This window comes from Zootermopsis nevadensis, unplaced genomic scaffold, assembly GCF_977971745.1.
Source record: "Zootermopsis nevadensis isolate Lab colony 2312 unplaced genomic scaffold, Znev_1.0 Znev_ptg000061l, whole genome shotgun sequence".
Taxonomy (NCBI): domain Eukaryota; kingdom Metazoa; phylum Arthropoda; class Insecta; order Blattodea; family Termopsidae; genus Zootermopsis; species Zootermopsis nevadensis.
The window spans coordinates 1,949,069-1,970,999 of NW_028259192.1; the positions used below are offsets into that span (position 1 = coordinate 1,949,069).

The 21,931-nt window shown below is 40.0% G+C and overlaps 1 protein-coding gene across 8 annotated transcripts in view; it reads left to right on the plus strand.

The window, feature by feature from the left end:
• The window catches only part of CdGAPr (GTPase-activating protein CdGAPr), a 95,252-nt gene that overhangs the window by 55,881 nt on the left and 17,440 nt on the right, over nucleotides 1–21,931 (plus strand). For 4 of the 8 annotated variants that reach the window (XM_087340837.1, XM_087340844.1, XM_087340838.1 and 1 more), the window contains 10 exons: nucleotides 8,415–8,588; nucleotides 11,641–11,865; nucleotides 13,370–13,598; nucleotides 15,099–15,437; nucleotides 16,200–16,302; nucleotides 17,531–17,764; nucleotides 18,159–18,409; nucleotides 18,617–18,745; nucleotides 20,122–20,315; nucleotides 21,092–21,366. In XM_087340837.1, the coding sequence (XP_087196963.1) occupies nucleotides 8,415–8,588; nucleotides 11,641–11,865; nucleotides 13,370–13,598; nucleotides 15,099–15,437; nucleotides 16,200–16,302; nucleotides 17,531–17,764; nucleotides 18,159–18,409; nucleotides 18,617–18,745; nucleotides 20,122–20,315; nucleotides 21,092–21,366 (2,153 nt within the window). Of the gene's footprint in view, nucleotides 1–2,306; nucleotides 2,471–6,207; nucleotides 6,350–8,071; nucleotides 8,230–8,414; nucleotides 8,589–11,640; nucleotides 11,866–12,828; nucleotides 12,929–13,369; nucleotides 13,599–15,098; nucleotides 15,438–16,199; nucleotides 16,303–17,530; nucleotides 17,765–18,158; nucleotides 18,410–18,616; nucleotides 18,746–20,121; nucleotides 20,316–21,091; nucleotides 21,367–21,931 lie in introns of those variants that run through there. The other 4 variants (XM_087340839.1, XM_087340840.1, XM_087340842.1 and 1 more) reach the window with 4 other exon arrangements.

Below are 21,931 nucleotides of genomic sequence, written 5' to 3' on the forward strand. Positions count from 1 at the left end.
TTACCGTAATACACCGACGTTTCGGGAACATATTCCGTAGTAAACCGACGTTTCGGGATCAAATTCAATAAAATATTCTCGGGCAATCGGCCGCGTTAATTTTTTACCCTAGTACACCGACGTTTCGGGAACATATTCCGTAGTAAACCGACGTTTCGGGATCAAATTCAATAAAATTTTCTCGGGCAATCAGCCGCGTTAACTGGTTACCGTAGTAAATAGACGTTTCGGGAATAAATTCAATAAAATCACCGGCAATCAGCACCTTTTGGGCTTTACTACGGTGACCAGTTAACGCGGCTGATTTCCCGAGAAAATTTTATTGAATATCTTCCCGAAACGTCGGTTTACTACGGTAACCAGTTAACCTTTGAACGACGGGGATTTAAATGGCAAAGTGGTAATTTTTTGCAGGTTTTTAAACTTTTGTGCACGCTCTACGGAAAACTTTAATATTATTTAAAGTAAACATGATAAATTGACGAAATAAAAGCCATATTTATTCGAACTGAACAGAGAATACATAGTTTTTTTTTTAAAAAAATGCAGTTAATATCTTAATTGCCTAAATAGGCCTTAGCAAGTTTACTTTGTTCTTTGGAAGCTCATTCGACATAGTTGTGAACTAATGACCACACAGAAAAGTTTGTCTCCCCTACTTCAGTGGATGCACAAAATATTTCTCACCCATCATGCCGAGGAATGTGAGAAGCTTTGAATAAGGGATCTGAAAACGAAGCCAAAACCCACTTGACAATAACAATGTTTATTGCTGTTTATGGTTACAGTTCCCGGGTCCCCAGCTCAGGCTGACCTTGCCAAAACCCCAGAGAAAATGTTTCAATTTGTGCAGCCCCTAAAATAGGCCAAAAGATGTAGCCAAGTCTTCTTACAATGTTGCAAGTTTTGAGATCCGCACCGGGAATGTTCGTAGGGCTGACTACACAACTTACGTTCCCAGACGCTAGTAAGATAAAGGTTAACGCGGTTGTTGACCGAGAAGATTTTATTGAATTTGATCCCGAAACGTCGGTTTACTATGGTAACCAGTTAACGCAGCTGATTGTTATTGTAGTAAAAAGACGTTTCGGGAACAAACTCTGTCCCCATCTTCAGGGTTTGTTCCCGAAACGTCGGTTTACTACGGTAACCAGTTAACGCGGCTGATTGCCCGAGAAGATTGTATTGAACATTTTCCCGAAACGTCGGTTTACAACGGATTGTGTACTACGGTAAAAAAATTAACGCGGCCGATTGCCCGAGAATATTTTATTGAATTTGATCCCGAAACGTCGGTTTACTACGGTAACAAGTTAACGCGGCTGATTGCCCGAGAAGATTGTATTGAACATTTTCCCGAAACGTCGGTTTACCACGGATTGTGTACTACGGTAAAAAAATTAACGCGGCCGATTGCCCGAGAATATTTTATTGAATTTGATCCCGAAACGTCGGTTTACTACGGTAACCAGTTAACGCTTCTGATTACTTATAGTATTGTGAATATGGGCATTTTTAAGTGTGCGGTTTTGTCATGGAACCGTAAGTTCAGGATCTGTACGTCTTAACCCCATTTTACACACACAAGGCTATGAATTTTAAACGCGTTGTTGGAGGGACTGAGTATAAAGGCAGCCTCCGAGTCTAGATAAGAACTAGAAATTTCCCGTCGTGAAAACAGTGCAGTTTGCCGCCCCGTCTAGGCGATGCGCCCCGCCGTACAGTGCTGCTACTTCAGCTGCAGTGTCGAGGTGGTTCGAGTGCCCGATCGATGTCCGGGTCTCCCGTCATCCGCTACGTCTCGGGTCTCGGACGGGTCAGGGATGCCCGCCCGCCCGTCGGGAATCAGGATTCGTACGGGATCCGAACAGTCAGTATGGGGGCAGGGCGTGTGGCGGACGGATCGAGGATCGCTGTGACCTTATTGGATGAACCTCACGGGCGGAAGTTTTATTTACGAGGTCATCTCGACTGTAGATGAATGTCGGATCTGCTTTGTAGTGATTACTGGGTTGTATCTGAGTGTCTTATAGTGGGCTTTTTATTTTAATGAAGACTAAGGGTCTGAATTGAAAATGGTGTGACCCAGAATTCCCGTCCCCTGTACACTGCATGTTGCTATTGCCCCCCCCCCCAAAATTTTATTTTATTAATTAAGCTTTCTTTTCCTGGCAGTTTGATTTGGAAATGTAACATTCCCCAACACAGATTTTTAATTATATCAGTTCTTGGAGTGGCGAAGAGTGGGCCAAAATAATAATCAGGAGCTTCCACGTGTGACTGTGGATATTAATTTATTTTCGTAGTTGTGGCAGCATTGCTGCTTAATGTGGTGAGAATCTTTTAATGTGTGTTAAGTCCGGAAGACGGAAGTGATGGAGCGTCTTATCATGCTCGCTGCCTGCTGTGACTTCCACTCATGAGGCGTGTGCTGAGTGGATGCAGGGATGCTGCTTGGGACTGTTATGGGGTAATTAAATCCTTTCCTTCCCCGGCCTTCTGCTTTACGAAGCTGCCCGGAATTGCAAAAGTTTACACGCCGAATAAATCTCTCCGTTTGAGTAGCGTAAACCTCTGAAGTTGGGGACTTCCAAAAATATCTGTAAATTTTTTTGATATATTCCATTTTTCATGGGGAAAGCCTCAGACTTGATAAGTAAATGCTGGATATGTTCTCGAAAACAGTATGAGATCCAGTCACCGCTCACAATTACCGTACTATTATTATATTTATTTAGTATTCTGTCTGACGACAGGTCCATATGAACAGGATCCTTCCATCCTTTTCTCGGACTGGGACCTGTTCATATACGTTCTTGGCAGATGATCCAGAAGTGGTTTGCCATTGCCTTCTTCTGTGTGTGAATGGAGTAATTGTTGGGATGCCACGGAGGAAAACTCCGTGTTGCCTAGACCACGGCCTTGCCCAACACAAGTTATAAATTCGGGCACCGCCAGGAATCGAACCCGAGACCCCAGGATTACAAGGCCAGCGTTCTAACCGCTAGACCACCTCATCTTATTATTATTTAGTGTTCTGTCTGAGGACAGGTCCATATGAACAGGATCCTTCCATCCTTTTCTCGGACTGGGACCTGTTCATATACGTTCTTGGCAGATGATCCAGAAGTGGTTTGCCATTGCCTTCTTCTGTGTGTGAATGGAGTAATTGTTGGGATGCCACGGAGGAAAACTCCGTGTTGCCTAGACCATGGCCTTGCCCTACACAAGTTATGAATTCGGGCACCGCCGGGAATCGAACCCGAGACCCCAGGATTACAAGGCCAGCGTTCTAACCGCTAGACCACCGTACTATTAACTAGCAACAATTCATTCCCACATTGCTGTTTTTGGTCCCCTGAATTAAAATTAGTAATTCTGTGTGCCGGCCATGCCATAGTACGGGCAGGTAGAAATCTTGTCACCGCGGAGGCCTGGGTTTCACCCCAGGGCTGTCCGCGTTGGATTTGTACCGGACAAAGTGGCACTTCGGACAGGTTTTTCCCAAGGTCATTTCGTTTTCTCGTGCACCTCTGCGGGATTGACAGCCCAGTTCCACAGATACATGGTCTTAGCCCACTGTAAAAACGAAAAATGGTATGTGTGATAAATTGTTTTAGGTAACTCGCTCATAACTCACCACTACGTGTTTTAACAAAAGTTTACGTGCTTTGGATGTCTTTTGTGGTTTATGGTTTTGGTGTTGTCACACTTCAGTGTGAGACAGATATGTCGATGACTGTATTCTGGGATGTTGCCCCACGTTTACTACTAATAAAGGAATGTTTTTGTTAAATCACCGTGTTCCAATATTCATACAAACGACAATTAATTTTTAAATTATAACATTCGTATTTGTAAGGCACACACGTGTACGTTTGAAACTCATGAAGAATATGAACAAAACAAACTCAAATGATGTATCAGGACAGTTCATGCTAGTGTGGTATGATGAAAAACAATGTTTTCAGCCTCAGGGTGCCTAAAACATGTTTATCCACACGATTTAAACTTCTGCAAAACTACACGGCACAACAACCCACCGTCAAGTTTGAATTTGTTCTTAAACGTAGTGTATTTATTTGTTCCATTAGCCTGGCTAGGTAAAAGCAGATAATTGAAGCATGGAAACTCTTGGCATACATTTTTATAGTCGTTTAATATTTTTCATGAATTTGCGATAAGCGACGTACATATTTTTGCACAAAAATTTGCACATCAGATTGGCATTGGCACAGACATTGAGGACAGCGCGATAAATCGATTATTGGGTCACTGAGGATCCGTTCTTAGCATGAGTTTAGGAACGTTTATCTTCATTTGTTTCTACAGGCCATAAGTATGGAACGAATAACGCCTGCGCGATGAGGTTTCTAGTGACTGGCCTGTTGTGAAAAGAATGAGCTCTCTGTCCATGTAGCGGCAACGCTGCATTCCAGCGAGTTCTCTGTTTATGTAGCGGCAACGCTGCAGCTGTGCAAGAACGCTACATTCCAGCAAGCCATGCCTGGGAGTCTAAATATAAATGCCTGACCTCATAGGCATCATGGCTGGCCCTTCAACAAGTCGTGCGCGCATGGAGCTTGAAGAAATGCAAGTTTTAAATGAAGTTTTAGAAGACGAAAGTGTAAGTGAATATAGTTCGGACGACGATAGTGTATTTGACATTGATTACACACAATTTGTGAATCCTGGAACTCACGTGATTAGTGATAGTGAGAGTGACGAAATACAGGAAGAAATCGTACACGCAGGATTGGGAGGGGTGTCCAGTAAGTTTGTGTGGGAACATATAGGTTCATTTCCTGCATCACGAGAAACATTTTGTAATGTATATGGTCCCCAGTTCGACACTGCTGGACTAGATGTCGTGAGTTCATTCGAAAACATTTTCGATATAGCTCTTGTACAGCTCATTGTAGATGAAACCAACAGGTATGCTCAGGAGGAAATTTCTAAAAGTGCCCATCCTCTCTCATTTCACTCTAGGATTAGGAAGTGGCAAGATGTTACACTGGACGAAATTTACGTGGTTTTGGCTGTATTTATGGTGATGGGCATTGTTCAAAAGCCTACACTTCGATCGTACTATTCAAAAAACCGGCTGCTTTTCACTCCCTTTTTTTCTGAGACTTTATCTCTGGAAAGACTAGAGCTAATAAACAAATTTATGCATTTTTCAGATAATAGTAAGCAAAATGAATATCAAGGACCTCCCAAACTTTTCAAAATTTATCCAGTCATTCGGCACCTAAATAACAAGTTTCAAAATCTGTATCTCCCGAACCAGAACATTTCGATAGACGAGTCCTTGACTCTATGGAAAGGTCGTTTGTCCTTCAGACAGTACCTACCACTCAAGGCTGCAAAATTTGGAATCAAAACGTATGAACTCTGCGAGTCTAGCTCTGGCTATGTGTGGTCTTTTCTCATTTATACTGGACGAGGGATGGAAATATCGAATCAGTTTGTGACTGCAGAAACAAACAAAACTGCAGCAATTGCAGTCAAACTGTTGGAACCTCTTTTTGGTCGTGGACACACAGTGTGGATGGACAATTTTTATAATTCACCGGATTTGGCACGGTTCATAAAGTCAAAAAAAACAGACTGTGTTGGAACTTTACGTGCCAACTGGAAAAATGTCCCTCCTGCAGTGAAGAATAAGAAATTGAACAAAGGAGAGCACTGTGGTCGACACTCTGGCGATGTGGCAGTTCTCGCGTGGCAAGATAAGAGGCGAGTCACCATGATATCTACATACCACAAAGATGATATGTGTGTGACCGTAAACACAGCCAAGCAAGAACAAACAAAGCCTGTGGTTGTTCGCGACTATAACAAAAACATGCTGGGAGTGGATCTGAAAGATCAGATGCTACAGCCGTACTTACTGGAGCTAAAAAGAGGGAAAAAGTGGTACATGACATTATTCAAGAGACTACTCAATGTAGCAATACATAATGCGATGGTCATGTACCGCTCTCTCCCTAATAACAAAAACATAGACACACTAAGATTCAGAATTTTATTAGCACAAGGCCTCGTGGAAAAACACGGTTCTGGTGTTCCTCGACCTGTACACGGCCGTCCGTCAATTGATCCGCCACCCAAAAGACTCGTAGAACGACATTTCCCGGACCGTATTCCTGCCACCGGAAAAAAGGCAACGCCTCAAAAAAGATGTGTGGTGTGCAGGAAACGCGGGAAAAGGAGAGACACTATCTATTGGTGTAGTGAGTGTGAGGTAGGGTTGTGTATGGATGGATGTTTCAAGGACTTCCATACGAAACTCGACTTCTAATCCACTTGCTCCCATTGCTCACACACAGGGTGCTCATCTTATAAGGTAAGATTACAAAACCATCTTTTAAGAGGATTTCAGTGAAAAATTCATAATTATATCTCATAGTTCAAAAGTTATGATAAATAAAGTATTTTAGAGCAAAATTTAAATGGGAATTTAAAAAATATCACCACAGGACGAGCACAACAGCAGTATTTAAATGCACATTTTAACAGTGTGCAGGAATTTTAAAAATAGTAACAATTGAATTTAATGAACTCAGAATTCAATACGGTTTATCAGGGGACCGAGTATCTGTCACTACAAGAACAGAATCTTTTTTTTTAAATTGAAGGAAGTACAGCTGTGTTTATTTTTACAAATAAGTTGGTAGAAGAAAGTATCTGTTGTGCAATTTATCTTAACAGGAAGAACAAGTGTTGCATGATTGTCATTATAACTTTAACTGGAGCGTGTAAAAAACCTTTTATGCCATTTCATCTGTGAATTGCTGTGCACTGCGTAATCTTATCCCACAAACAAATGTGTAAGAATAAAAAAAACATTACATGTTCGCAAGCTGTTGATCAGCTTGCATTCCTTTTTTTAACTGAATTCCTTGAGGGCAGCCAACGCTGTGTGTCATTTCAAGCTTGTTGGTGTGAAGACAGCTGCCATTTAATTTTAGGCGCTTGAGTTATTAATGAAATAAGAAAGTTAAACTAACAAGATGTCGTCTTTTTATATATAAATAAATGACTGTTGAGTGGCCTGTATTTAAATTCTGATAACTCCAAACATTTGAATTTATCGTAACTAACTCCACAGAACTGATTCCTTCCTGAGAAGCCAGTAACACAGTCTGATAGTCGAGAACTTTCCCACACCTTAAAATGTAATCTGAAGGTTCATTGTCGTGTTCACTAGAGCCTGGTGGATTCAAACTATACCCCCAAACCCTGCTTCTGAAAGATCCATTTTAAGGTGAACCGTCCGTCTATGCCTGTGTCTTCCAAGTTATCTCTTCCCTTTTGGCTTTGCAGCCAAAATTTTGTACTTGTTTCTCAACTCCCTGTGCATGCTACATGCTTTGTCCATCTTTTTGTCTTTGATTTGATGACCCTAATATTTGGTGAAGGGTATAGTCTCCTGCCACTTCAATCCTCCTACGTCGAAATATTCTCCTCAGCACCCAGTTCTCAAACACCCTCAGTCTGTGTTCTTCCTTCACATGAGAGACCAGGTTTCAGACCCATACAATACAACAGATGAAATTATTATTTTAATTTTTGTGTTTGTGGGCTTCGGTTTGCACCGGATGTCATTTCTGGGGATAAAGCGACTGGAGTATGAACTAACCACTCACCTCCATGCGTGGTTTGGCAACAAGGGAAAGTTTACCTTTTAACCATTTATAATTACTGAACCATTTAATTAGTTAAGAAAACATATTGTCATTGGAAATTACGTAAGTAAATTGAAGCTGGATGAAGTGGAATCTGATTTCTTTCATCTTACAGAGACCTTGGAATGCCGCGGTGGTCTAGCGGTTAGAACGCTGGCCTTGTAATCCTGGGGTCTCGGGTTCGATTCCCGGCGGTGCCCGAATTTACAACTTGTGTTGGGCAAGGCCGTGGTCTAGGCAACACGGAGTTTTCCTCCGTGGCATCCCAACAATTACTCCATTCACACACAGAAGAAGGCAATGGCAAACCACTTCTGGATCATCTGCCAAGAACGTATATGAACAGGTCCCAGTCCGAGAAAAGGATGGAAGGATCCTGTTCATATGGACCTGTTGTCAGACAGAACACCAAATAAAAAAAATCACAAGAATAGACATTAAGCTTGACCAGAAGTTTGTCAAAGAATATATTAAAAATCTGCTTCTGGGCCTGAAAGTGACAAGGAGTTCAGACATTGCGTACATAAAATAACATTAGGTATGAAGGTTTTTATTTAGGATTTCCATAGAGAATAAAAGAAATTCTAAGGTTAAAATGAGTCTTAATTGTACTTTAAATCTGTTTCTGACATTTTTATGTTACTCGTAAAAGTCAGGTAATGACCATACTTGAGGATCACAGTAATAGTTTGTAGACTCTTATGGTGGTCGTCGTATTTGCAGAGTGGACTTTGTACAGCGACAGAGATGGAGTCTTCACGTGGTGGCAGTATCCGCATTCAGCGACTAACAGCTCCGGCCTCTTCAAGTTCCCCTGCAGATGGCAGATCACGTTTTCCAAAACTAGACGAGTGTGCTCACTTCCACTATGAACAAGTTGAACTGGGACCATTTCAGGTATATGCCTATTCCTATTTCATAGATACTAATATGTCTCTTGAAGAAGAAAATAATCAAATTTAAAAGATCAGTTTGTGTCCACCCGTGGTGTGGGACCTATTCGTAATCTAGCAGCTAACTACAGCTGTCACGGACAGACACATTTGACAACAGGCAACAAGTAGGATATATGGTGGGAGGTTTAGTCAGTGAAAGCCATTTTAAACGTGGAATGGACAAAATCAAACCACGAGTTGCGTCATAGAGTGCTCGCTTGACAGCCCGTGGTTTCTACCACGATATGTCACAACAGCCACCCACATGAACTCGAAGTAAACAGCATCTCCTGCTAGTGTGACTGAAAATGCGTGAGATGTCACTTCCTCACGCATAAAAGAAGGTTCAGGTCAACTGTGGACATTTTGCATAACTTCCTTAAAAAAATCAGTTACACACCAAAATTGATTATAAATTGCATTTTAATTTTAAATTATGCGACGATCTTCACAGATTGCGAGACAAAAGGTTCAGAGCTACGACGCCTTCCTCAAGTACGCTGTACGTATCCTGTCTCGTGTATTTGGTATGTAGGCGATATCATTGCCATCTTACGGTATTCTCAGTAAACGTGTGCTACAACTTCAGTAATCCCGTGCATCCCAGATCGCTGTTCGATATGGTAAAACGTGGTTGATTGTGGTAATTTCTGCTCGTTCAGTTTCATATCGTGTCTCAGCGAAGATACTTCCTGTCGCGTGTCGCGGCGTCCAGTTCGTATGTAGTATGGAGTAGTGTATTGTTGCTTTCCTGAGTTTGATAGGTGCAAGAAGTGTTGACTACAAGTAGCAGTGACCACTGACACGATTAAAAGCGAACGTGTTTATTACATTGCAACTTACATATTTGTGCGTTTAATTCTCATCGGTTCTCACTGTGTGTTGATCGAGGATTCATTGTGGGTGTAATGTGTCCATGAACAGTGTAGGATTAATGCATCTTACATAATCTGCATTATTTTATAGTGTATGAAAGATGATTTTGCACTTATATCAATGTACTGGAAGCGGGCATTAACCTACAAGATAAGGTGATGTACCTTGAACACTCTCCGTGCCATCGGGGTTATCAAAAGTTAAATTACTTGCGGTTTATAACGGGTGGATTCTCGTATCGATCATTTTCCTTAGGGGGCTTGTGGCAGTGTGTGATAAAATTGTTACGTTGATAAGGCAAGAGAATTGTCTGCAACATTGCACAGTTGTTATGACTCCGATGTGATATCGTATATGACACTGCGGTGTAAGTAATCGTATTCATTTCTTTATTGGATGGGAATAAATACAGACGATAATTATATGCATGACTTTAATTTTTGTTTTTATACTTTATTTCGATACGTGGAAACAAAAATTGAGACCAGTGTGCATGGAACTCCATACAACGTTTGTGGAATATTTGTTCACGTTATAACCTTTCAGCGTCTGTTTTGCAAAGGTATGTGAGTTTTATAATTTTTATATGCGAGTTTTTTGCGTTGGTTAATAATAATAATAAATACCCCATAAAGTGGTGAATAGATGGGATAATTATAATAATATAGTGCTCCGGTCAGGCGCGTAATGGTGGACATTCATTTTAATATTATGTAAATAATTTGTGTAATAATTTCGATTAAATTTTATATTGATGTTATGCCATGGGTGCTGAGTGTAGAGAAATATTTTCTAAATTTCTGCAGTCTTTTATACGAAAGACAAGCTTTCTCAAAGTCGTGAGGTGGAGTAGTAATTCTCTGAACTGGAGCGTTCAGTGGACGGGCGGTTTTAGTGGTATTTAAATAATTTGTATAATAATTTTTATGAAATTGTGTACTCACGTTGTGCCATGTGTTAACACCGTGAAGACATTTTTTTTTTAAATTTCTGCAGGCTTTATTACGAACGAGACGCTTGCTTAAAGTCCTGAGGTGGGGTAAGGGTAGCGGGATTGTCGTTGTTAAGGTATAGATGCACATACACGTTTGCTAACCAAAGATAACCTAACTTATTGAAATCTGTCCCAGATCTGTGTAAACCTGTGGCAACCAGTCGAGAACTGATTAATGGTGTCTGAATCAGTGAAACCTAAACCTTCCAGAGGAGTCAAAGCCTGTGGAGAGGTGTATAAGCCTGTCGAGACCTGTGCAAATCTGACGAAACCTGTTGTAAAATAAAATACATCGTACCGACTCGGTCCTACCCGTGTTTACCCTGCCAAATTACACACAGCGTAATTAATGCCAACATAACGTGACAGTAGAAGAGGAATTGAAATTTAATAATTTGAAAAAATGTAAATGTTTTTAATTTTTTTAAACTTAGAATCTTCTGTAACGTCCTAAATTTATTATTTTAAACTTTTAAGAAGTTGAAAAATTATCAAGAATTGTTACTTTCCGTATTCTGAGTGATTTCGAGCATTTTTATACGAATATTCTTTATTATTTTAGGATACTCTGAAGTTTGGAAACTTTTGTAAAGTTCGTTATTTTGATTATCTTTAAATCTTTAGAGATGAAAAATTCTCAAAATTCACGTAGTTTCAAAGATTACGTAATTTTTAGGAAGTTGTACAATTTCAACATGTAGTGTAAAAACGATGTTATGAGAGTTGGGATGTTACAGTGACCTTCAACTTGAGCAGTGAATGCATTTTTATCCTGTTGATACAACCATAGAATGTTATCGTGGTTGAATCAAATACATTTGGAAATGAAGCGGATAGTGCAATAAGTGGAAGTGGTTTTTCAACAGAAAATCTTTTACGTTATCATCCAAATTTTTGTGCAGTAATTTGTCTCAAGGCATAAGAGAATTTTGAATTTATGCCCAGTAAAATTAAAGAAGAGTTTTAAAAATTGATGCCCGAATCATACCGCAGAAAGTTTGTAGTTGACCAATTTGATCTGCGTTGCTGCAGGATTGAATTAATGGGATAATGGGTTAATAAATGGAAGGATAGATGAGAGATTTGTTGTTTTGATTGATGGACGCTGTAGTAACAACCGTCTTATTGTGGTCTGTACCATTAGGTTTGTCTGTATGACGAGGAACTCAAGCCGCTGGCATGCGAGGACTCCGAAAACAAGTGGTGGCATGTAGCCGTGACCTCACAAGGTAAAACTTGGGTGCTGAGGAGGTCATACGAGAACTTTTGTATGCTAGATCAACAGCTGCATCGCTGCATATATGATCGCAAGTTCTCGGGACTTCAGGAGCTTCCGCCGGAAGACAATATACCAGGAGACAAACAAGAGGTGAGGGGGAGTAATGTTTTGAAACTGATTTTCTGTTCTCAAGAAAGAAATGTAGCACTGGAACATCTGTTCAGGTATTCTTTACTTTAAAATTATTTTGAAATATTTTTAAACATCGAAGTCTGCCTGGAACGTTTTTGTTTTGATATGTATATGTAACTAGACGAACAGGAGGTTATGTTAGTTATGTACGTGCCATGTTTAATTTTATATTCAGGTTAGGTATTCAAGTAAGGGAAAGTTATTTGTGTTCTTGTCCATTCCATTAGAAGAAATTGTCATCGTGTTCTCATTATTTTGGCTGCTGTTTTTTATAGCTCACCATATTTTTGACATTAAATAATCAGATTTATTTTGAAGTTTGTCAGCGTATGAAAGAAACATAAGCAGCATGAATTTCACTTTGTTCACGTCTATAAAATTTGTCTGAAACCACATTTTGATTTGCGAGATAAAATGTTTCATTCGTAAAATATCGAATGAAGTCGGCGCCGCCGTCGTCTGTTGTGATCTCAAAGTGTTTTTCACATCTTTCGGTACTTTAACTAACTAACTAACTGACTGACTGACTTATTATCTGGGAAATAAGAATATGAAGGCTTAATACTGCACTAATACTAAAGCCAGCCATTGGGTACAGTCCTGAGTCAAATTCAGTTTTTAGTCATAGATTGAATTTTTCTTAGATTGATTTTCTTCGCCAGACTTCGACTTGCACGTCTTATTTTCTTTATTCGAGCGACGTGCCCGAGCGAGCACTCCAGAAACCAAAATGTTTACTAAAATATGTTGCTGTATTCAAATGAAAACCAGTTTCTAACGGACGCCTTCCGGATCGAGAACCTTAATGTGATAGCGCACTTTCATAACAGGAAGACTGACTTTGACCACATCCTGCTGTTGTTGTTGGGGGGGTTGTTTGAGTATCAGTAGGTACTGCCATGCTTAACCACCAGTAGTAAGTGATTTTTACTCTGTTCAAGTCATGATGGTATCTCGGTTATGACGTTTACGCTGTGGGATTCATATGGAACATTTTTTATTTGTTGGCTCTGTTAATTAGGTAAAAGGATGTGTTGAAGTGTATATAATATGAAATATGCTTATAAGGATTAGCAATTTTTTTGACTATTTTTTTTTAAATAAATATGGACACTATTATTTTGATGTATGTACATTTTTGACTAAAATTGTTAAAAAAAATAGAACAGGCATTTTATGTGAATGCCTACCCGTCATTCAGTGCATAAAAGTGACCAGATGAGACGGCCCCGTGGAGAGAATCCCCATTTAGCCGTGGAACCACACGGAACAATCCACCGTGTTGATATTGTGTGCTAGAAGGGCGTCAGGCACAATGCCCACTAAAAGGTCAAAGGCCAAATTTTGATGAATCCACAATAACTGTCACGCTATGCATATTTGAACTTTTTTAAGGTAATACAATGTAGAATTAATTAATATAAATTGAACGAAAGGCCGAAGTTTTTCTTCTTACTTTTAGGAAAGTGTACGTTCGCTGCTGACTGAATATCTGAGTCGCTTCTCTCAGATAGCTGGAAACTTAATCAACTGTGGTCCAGTGCTGAACTGGCTGGAGTTGGACAATCGAGGGCGCCGGCTCCTTGTTCCGGATGGTGACAACTGTCCCATAAATACTCCTGCTGTCGCCGCGGCGTATTCAGTGAAGCGATACACGGCTCAGGCGGGAGATGAGATTTCGTTTGAAGCAAGTACCGCATAATCAGTCCGTTGTCTCTCCCGTACAGGTGTAGGAAGATGCAACTTGAACTAACTTCAGCGCTAGTATTGTTCGTGTTGTCGTTTTTGTTTGTGTGGGTATAGACAATCGGTCCGTCTGATTTCTGGTCTCCCAGTAGATCATTTTTATGTTTGGAGTTGTCCTGGTTTATTTTGTCATATGTGGATCAGAACTGAATTTGATGAATACAATTTCTTATTTTCATTTTATTTAATTACACTTTCGGTGTCTTCGGCTATATTGCGTCGAATGAGGGGATGATAATGAACAGTGAACCAGAAAGGATGTAGAAGGAAATGGTTGTGGCCTAATTCAAGGTGCTATCTCAGCATTTGGCTGGAGGGAATGAGGAAAACCACGAAAATCCTGTCAGGATAGCTGGTCTCTGGGCCGAGATTTAAACCTGGGACCTCCTGAATACGAAGGACGATTGCTAATAACTCGGCTCTTCAACCGTAATATCTAAAATAATTATTTATGTTACAGAATTTCTTTTACCTGCTTTTATTTTAATGGAAACTGTAAATAATTATCTTTTAACATCTCTAAGATCATAATGGAAAATCAGGTTTTCTTGATGTAGGGGTAAAAGTCTTATTGTGTATTGTTAACTTGTACTAATTAAATACAGTAATAAAATTATATGCATCAGTACAGGTAAGTTGGTGTAAAATCTGTCTCTGGCATTGGCTGAATTAAATAATGTTCTCCAAACTGTTTTTTTCTAAGAATGTTTCAGAAAATTGCCGCTTATCTTTAAAATGTCGCTGATCCCTGATGTAGAAATTTCCATGTTTGTGACAGTGTCCTGTCTGCACTGTTTATGGTTGATATTTTAAACCCTCATTACTATCATAATTCAGGAGACTTTGTAGCACCTCTAAATAAATCTTTCCGTATTCTTGAAGTCATTTATCCTAGCTGTACAGTACAGTGAGCTGGTGAAGAACAGTGTCTTACACGTAACGCATTTAGTTTGGTCATTCTTCTTCATTGGTCATCCGTAGTCTGTTATTTTAAATGACTCTTCTGCGATAATTTTAAACTTGGCTGTAGCGACTGATATAACATTTAATTCTCTCTGCGTGAATAAAACAATTGAGCTAGTAAAAGTGATGTTCTGCGACGTCCGCCACAATCCAGTCTGATTGATGCTTGAGAGACTGTTTTCGCGCTATTAATACGTATGATAAGACTGCTCGGACTCATAGATATATTCTTTTCGACAGTTTCCGCTCCTTGTCTTGCGCAGAGAGGCATCTGTTTGATAATTTCATAATAAATAGCTTGACAGCTATTTTGTTGGTTGCAGCCGTAGGTTTGGAGGTAGGAAGGTTAAAGCAGTGAAGCTGTCTTGTGACTAAATCCGTTACGTTGCTCAGAGTGACTGATGTCTGATGTAAAAGTTTTATGAACGTGATCGATGGTCTTTATGTCCAGATTTTAATTCAGTCGGTTTGCCTTCAGGTAGGTGACATGATTTCCGTGATTGACATGCCGCCCCCAGAAGAATCTGTGTGGTGGCGTGGCAAACGAGGCTTCCAGGTCGGTTTCTTCCCTTGTGAATGTGTGGCAGTTATTGGAGACAAAGTGCCCCGCAATCTGCAGCTTCCAGCCCACCTGGCCCAACAGCCTACACCTGAACAGCCTAGCAAACCTGTGTTGAGGAAGCACGGCAAGCTCATCGCTTTCTTCCGCTCCTTCATCCTGTCTCGTCCTTCGAGAAGGCGACTCAAGCAATCGGGAATACTGAAGGAGAGAGTTTTCGGCTGTGACCTTGGCGAACATTTACTCAACTCCGGTCATGAAAGTAAGTTCAGGTGACAGCATGTTAATAGTTCTAGTGTAGGGAGACATGCGCTTATACCTATGTTTTTAGTACAGTTAGAAATGATTATACAGTGTGTCCACAAAGTCCCTTCGGGGTTTTGAAAAAAATATATTCCATACTGTAATACACATATCTTTGTGTATTTTTTGCAAAATTCATTTAAGAAGTATTAAATCCACCCTCTTCGATAGTTCCCGCTATGGCTACCGCGTCAAAGCATCTCGGTGTCTACCTCGCAACTTTCCTCATCCATCATTTTGTTATCGCTGCTTGTAGAGTATTCAAAAGTACAATTGTTTTGGTTGTACAGAATAGGTACAAGTTCCACATCAAATTTCGTTCAGATCCATCCAGTGGTTCTCAAGTTGAATTGACTGGACAGACAGAAATGCTGCAGTTTTGCCTTCAGTATTGTGGCAGAATAAAATATGAATATACTTCATTGTCAGAGTATGATGTTAACTATCTCATGGTGAGTGGGGAAATAGCACAGATTATCTGAAATTTTGCTGCAGAAATCTTCAGATTTGAACCACTGGAAATATCAGTGTTCTTGGAGGAAAAATCGTAACAAATCTTGAGATATGGGTTATGGTGAATTAGACTAGATTCTAGCTCAGTTAGAATGTGATCAGATCATGGGCCAGTGTTAACATTTTTGAACCTACAGATTAATTTGTTACATGGACTGTAATTCTTTTGTTTCAGGAGACTCAATTTCTGTGAATTTTTTTTTTCTAGTTCCAATGGTTTTGAAGTGCTGTGCTGAGTTCATAGAAAGCCATGGTATTGTGGATGGCATCTATCGGCTCTCCGGTGTTACATCAAATATCCAGAAACTCAGGTAATCTATTACAGTCTGATATAAGCACATATTTGTCTAGTTTTGAACTACGTCGTTTTTGTTTTGTGTGTATTTTAACGTATGTTATTTTAGAACCTCGTACACCAGCCCATATACTGCCTGAGGTATTGTGGACTCTCTTTTGACTCCTCATGCAGGGGTAGTAAGCCTGGAAGTTGGTTAGGACTTCTCTTTTGTCAAAGTTGATAGCATGTTTGGTCTTTATAGAGTATTTCTCTACAGCTGATCATTGATTCTCAAAGGGTCTCTAATGTGTTCCAAAATTCTAGTGTGGCTGTGACAACCTGTTTGTCTGATTTAAACCTTACATCAGGAGCAGTCATCCAGGTAGAAATTTATTCAATTTCCAGGTTATTAACGAATAAAGGTATCGATACCATCCAAAAATCATTTAATAAAATTACATCCCAACTCCCATCAGTCCTACCACCAACCGTCCTGTTGGTCTGCCGCTGAATCATGTCACCTCGCGCACGTCTCCCACTGCCACGACTTTTTTTACAGCATCCCTTTTATGCTGTAGACATTCATTCTGAAGATGACAGCAACAGTGTTTGCAGACACTTCAACATTTCTTCAACACGTGGTATGACTACACCCTGAAAGCCATTTTTATACACATTTATGCTGGTTTCATTTGTTGATATATTATTTCTGTGCTAGAAGAATGTTTGTGTTAAGAGCTCTTAGGCTTAGGCGACTGTGGTAGAGGAATGCTGTATGGATCAGATAATATCCTTACTGCAGTTAATGAGTCTTAAGACCACGTTTCTCTTCTGGCAGAGGATGTAAAGCTGATGTTACTGATTACAGTAGACTCCTGATTAACCAGGGTCTGTTTGAACAAAAATTAAAAATTAATTTATATAATCTGTCATAAAAGTTAGAATGTTTAAAAAACTAGGGAATAAATACAACAGTCACATTATTTAAAGTGTTAACACACATCAGTTGTTGCTAAAACTTACTGTCCATTGGAATCCTTTTTTTTAAAAATAGTTGGAATGTACTTTATTAAATTTTGTATAAAATGCATTCTGTTATTAGTAAATCTGTATAACTGCAAGTATTGTATGTCTGTAAGTAAACTTACGTTCCGCATATTTTACTTTCACTTTTGTGGATTATCCTGGGTTTTGATTGTCCGGAAAAAGTATATATTTCCCGACGCAGTTGGGAGTCTGCTATATAATTTAAATGTTTGCAGAAATGCATTTGATGAAGATCGGGTACCTGCGCTGTACGAGGATGAGGCCATTCTTCAGGACATCCACTCGGTTGCATCGCTGCTCAAGATGTATTTCCGCGAGCTTCCAAACCCTCTGTGTACGTACCAGCTCTACCACACGTTTGTAAACGCTGTTCAGTCAAGTCAGGAAGAGGGCTACAGACTCCTTCGCATGAGAGACGCTGTGCAGAAACTTCCACCACCCCATTACAGGTTTGTTTGTATGGGAACTTAGTGATGTCGGTTATAACGCGAGTTAACGCACCAGAGAATGTACAGACAAGCAACTTCGTTGCTTAAATTCAGTTAAATGTATCAGTTTGTCCGAGAAATTTTAATACTTGGCCAGGCAAGACATTCACTTTGATTCTTCTTCTTACTACTTCATTACTTGTCACCTGGTATTTTATTGGCAGATGAGTGACTTTTGTTTTATCCTCATGAACAGTCTGGCGAAGTATTATACAGAGTGGACATTTTAAGTGAAATTTTTTTTAAATTCCTCATATGATTTAAGGATTTCTGTGGGATATTTTCAGTGATTAGTAGAATGTGCTTTAATTTAGAAAATATATGCTGTGAAATGGATTATTTATACTGTTTACAGAACTCTGGAATATTTGATGCGGCACTTGGCCCGGGTAGCAGAACGTGGACACATGACGGGCATGACCCCTCGTAATGTGGCCATTGTGTGGGCTCCAAATCTTCTGCGCTGTAAGGAGCTTGAAGTGGGTGGAGTGGCTGCCTTGCAGGGTGTTGGAGTTCAGGCTGTTGTCACAGAGTTTCTTGTCTGTTACACTGACCTCATCTTCTGTGATGGTCTTCCGCCAATAAGCACCCTGCCTCATCCTCAAGGTAATGCAGTTTCCTAGTGCGTTTCAGATTGTAACTTTATCTCTTTTATAACAGACGTAATTACTCCATGTTTCTCGGGAACTATAAGGACTATTTGTATGTTGTTTTGGAGTTTTGAATAATGCTGTATCAGTTACATTGGGCATTTGTTTGAGATTGTATAAGTAGTGCCACCTACACGTAGTTCGTACAATTTATTGTTTCCAGTGACTCCAAAGCGCAGCCGACCTAAATCTCTTGCCATCTCCACACCCACCAAATTGTTGTCCCTTGAAGAAGCCCGCACACGAGCTTTATTGTCATCAGGCAAAGCAGAACAGGAGTACATTGAAGTTGGTAAGAGTTGACATACACATTTTATTGCACAGAAAATTGTCGCACAAATACATTTTTATGCAGTCCACGCTTAGCCATATTTATTTTTATTTAATTCCTTCAATTCAAAGACTGCGATGCCGTGGTCAGTTTCGATGTTGTGGCCGTTTTACCAGTGTGCCATTTGATGACGTGTTACAGGTCGTAAGAAACTTTCAGAATACACTCCCTTGCAAGTTGAGGACGTTATGGGATTGTTGAAATTTTGTCTACAAACCATATATTCCAAGGTGGACGACAGTATTTTTCCAATGAAAAGATGGTATGCCCACAGGAACTTATCTGTTCATGGAACACTGTTAAATTAGCTGTAGATATGGTGCAGTTAAAGCTGACCACGTGACTTGGATCATCGATGATCTTTTGTGGTGTGGCCACACATCTCAGAGAGGTTATTGGAGTTTCTCAGTCACATCCAGTCTCAGATCTACTCAGTTCACTGTTAAAACAGAATCCAGATATTCTAGTTACAAAAAGGGTTCAGTATTATATACAAAGGTTTACAGGAAGTCCAAACACACTGGATGTCACCTTAATTCTGAATTATACCATCCACCTGATGTAAAGATGACTTATGCATAGTGTGTTCAATCGAGCAACAGCCATCTACTGAGAATTATACGAGTTACTTAACTAGGTGCTGTCTGGTGCTGAATGATTATCTGAAATGTTTAATTGATTCCATTTGTAATAAATTTGGGGTGGGAGGAATCAGCACGATATGGATAAAGCACCTTCTGACACTGTGGGTATCTGTTTCCTCGGTGAAACAACTTGGATTTTCAGTATCAACTCGGAGTAAGATAGCGTGAAACGGTCACTGAAGAAGGTGCGAATCTATGTGGAAGGTACCAAATTATTTTGATCAAGACATAAATACATCGCTTATTTTGTGCAAAAACTGTCGTAGAATTTGAGGCATGATTTTTAGTTGGATCATGGCACTGTATATTTTAAGTTTTTAGTCATTGTATGTTCTAAAAGGGTTCATGCTTCTGTTATTTACTTAATTTTCATTTTAGGGTCAAGGTTAATTTATGGACAGCTTATTTTTTCTGTATTTCCAGCAATCTATGCTTGTGACAATTGTGCAGGTATTGTTATAGAGATTGTAATGGATTGTGGTGTGTGTGTGTCCACCCTCCACTCCTCGGAATATTTATCCTCAATATAGAACATATCCTATAAATGCTGTCCCTGTGGTGAAGAATGGAATTATTACGCCTATGTTTTAGGATTGTGCTTCGTTGTCTCTGTAAGCTGTTTTCTCTGGTGGTGGATGTTATAGTCTTTCTGACGTAATTTAATTATTGCAACAAAAAAATATTGTTCTCAAGGTGGTGGACCGGCAAACCTTCCAGCCAAGTACCATACAGTTATCGAGCTTCCGGGTTCTGGCCGGAAACGCAGTGGAAGCTCAAGTAAAAGATCTCCATTGGGCTGGAAGTCTTTCTTTAGCAAATCTGGACGTAAGAGCTCGGGACCACAGCAACTTAAAGCTTCAACACCATCGGAGTTGGGTCTCAATCAGGTCAGTCCATGCTTTCATCCACAAATTAGAAGAGTGTAAGAAATATCTTCATGATTGGAAATGATGTAACGAGAAAGTTGACTCTCATCGATCCGGTGAGGTGAATGAATCCATATCTGAGGTGCTGCCATCCACAAAGTGGATTCTGCTAAGGCCAGTGGATGAGATTGAGCATGATGGCTGATGAAGGGTGAATGTACTTTCCATAGATAATTGGGTAGGGCTGTCCATGTAGCTGTATGACTTTGTCTACTTTTCCATGTCTCTTTCTGGAGTTGTAATTCTGTATGATATTAAACTAAACTGTCCTTTTTGTTATATGAACACTAACTAACTGACTCCCTGGTAGCAGAATCCGCAGGTTTAACACCAATAAACAGCCACGAGAGAAGACATTCCTCAAACAACTAAATGCAGTCTTGTGGACATACTCATATATTCACCAAAGCAATTTATAATGTTGTTGTGCCACTGTTTCATGCTGTTTTTGTCAATTAATATTTTTAACTTTTACTGAAAACATTCCGTTTTAGATAATTTATGAAATGTTTGCCCAAGTTTACCAGTTACTTCTTCATCTTATTAAAAAAATAGTACAAATGAATGCCACACTCATAGATTCAAGGGGAAAAATGTTTCTCAGAAAAATTTAACAGTGAAATCAGCTTCTAAATTTGTTGTTCAGGAGAGGCAGATGCAAGGTGCTATAATAGAGGGCTCAGAACTGTTGTGACTTTCACCACGTGATATGACATTTCTGAAATGTTAATGAACAGGAGAAAGCCGTAACTGAAAATGAGCTGGCTCAGGGACGGCGGAGACTGCGTCCTGTGAAGAGCGCCGAATCCCTTGCATCTGGAGCTAACTCGTGTCGAAACTCCGCTGCTTTGGACCTTGAGTCGCAACCCAGTACCGAGCAGAACTCGGACCCCGACACCTTGTCACCGGGGCCAGCTAGCAATAAATCGAGTGGACACAGTCGCTCTGTATCACATGACTCGTACTTTGATCACCTGGCAGAAACACCAGTCCACGCCAGTTCTGTAGTGAGGTAACATAACTCCAGCTTTGATGTTTTCATGTGTTTACAGAGTAGCATTTGGCGAGAGACATTTTCTTCTTTCGTTCTCCTTGTTTTCACAGGTTAGCCTTCTTGGTGTCTGTAATAGCCTCATTGTCCTCTGGCTTCCAACACTTTGCCTTGCGGGTTTATAATTCCATGTTGCGTTCATCTACTTGTTTTCTTCAGTCTTCTTGTTGGTTGATTCAGGGGTGTGCCAAAATTCATGGCTACTTTAATTAACACACATGAGCTACCAGTCCATCATTTCACTTGTTGAAGGCCATCTAGGATGCTTGTACTTTTAACGGATATTTGTCCCTCTCTAAAATATTCGACTGCTCAAAGACGTGTGCTTTATTTATTGTTGCATTTACAAATGCTACTTGATTTGTTTACGTTACCATCCTTCCAGGCTTCTAGCAAAAATTAATCCACGTGCATTGCTCATTACTCTCAAACGTTGATAAATGGCCATGTAATAATACTCGGACGTTAAGACCAACCATAACATCTGAAGCAATTAAATGAACTATGAACTTGCCTGTACTTGCAG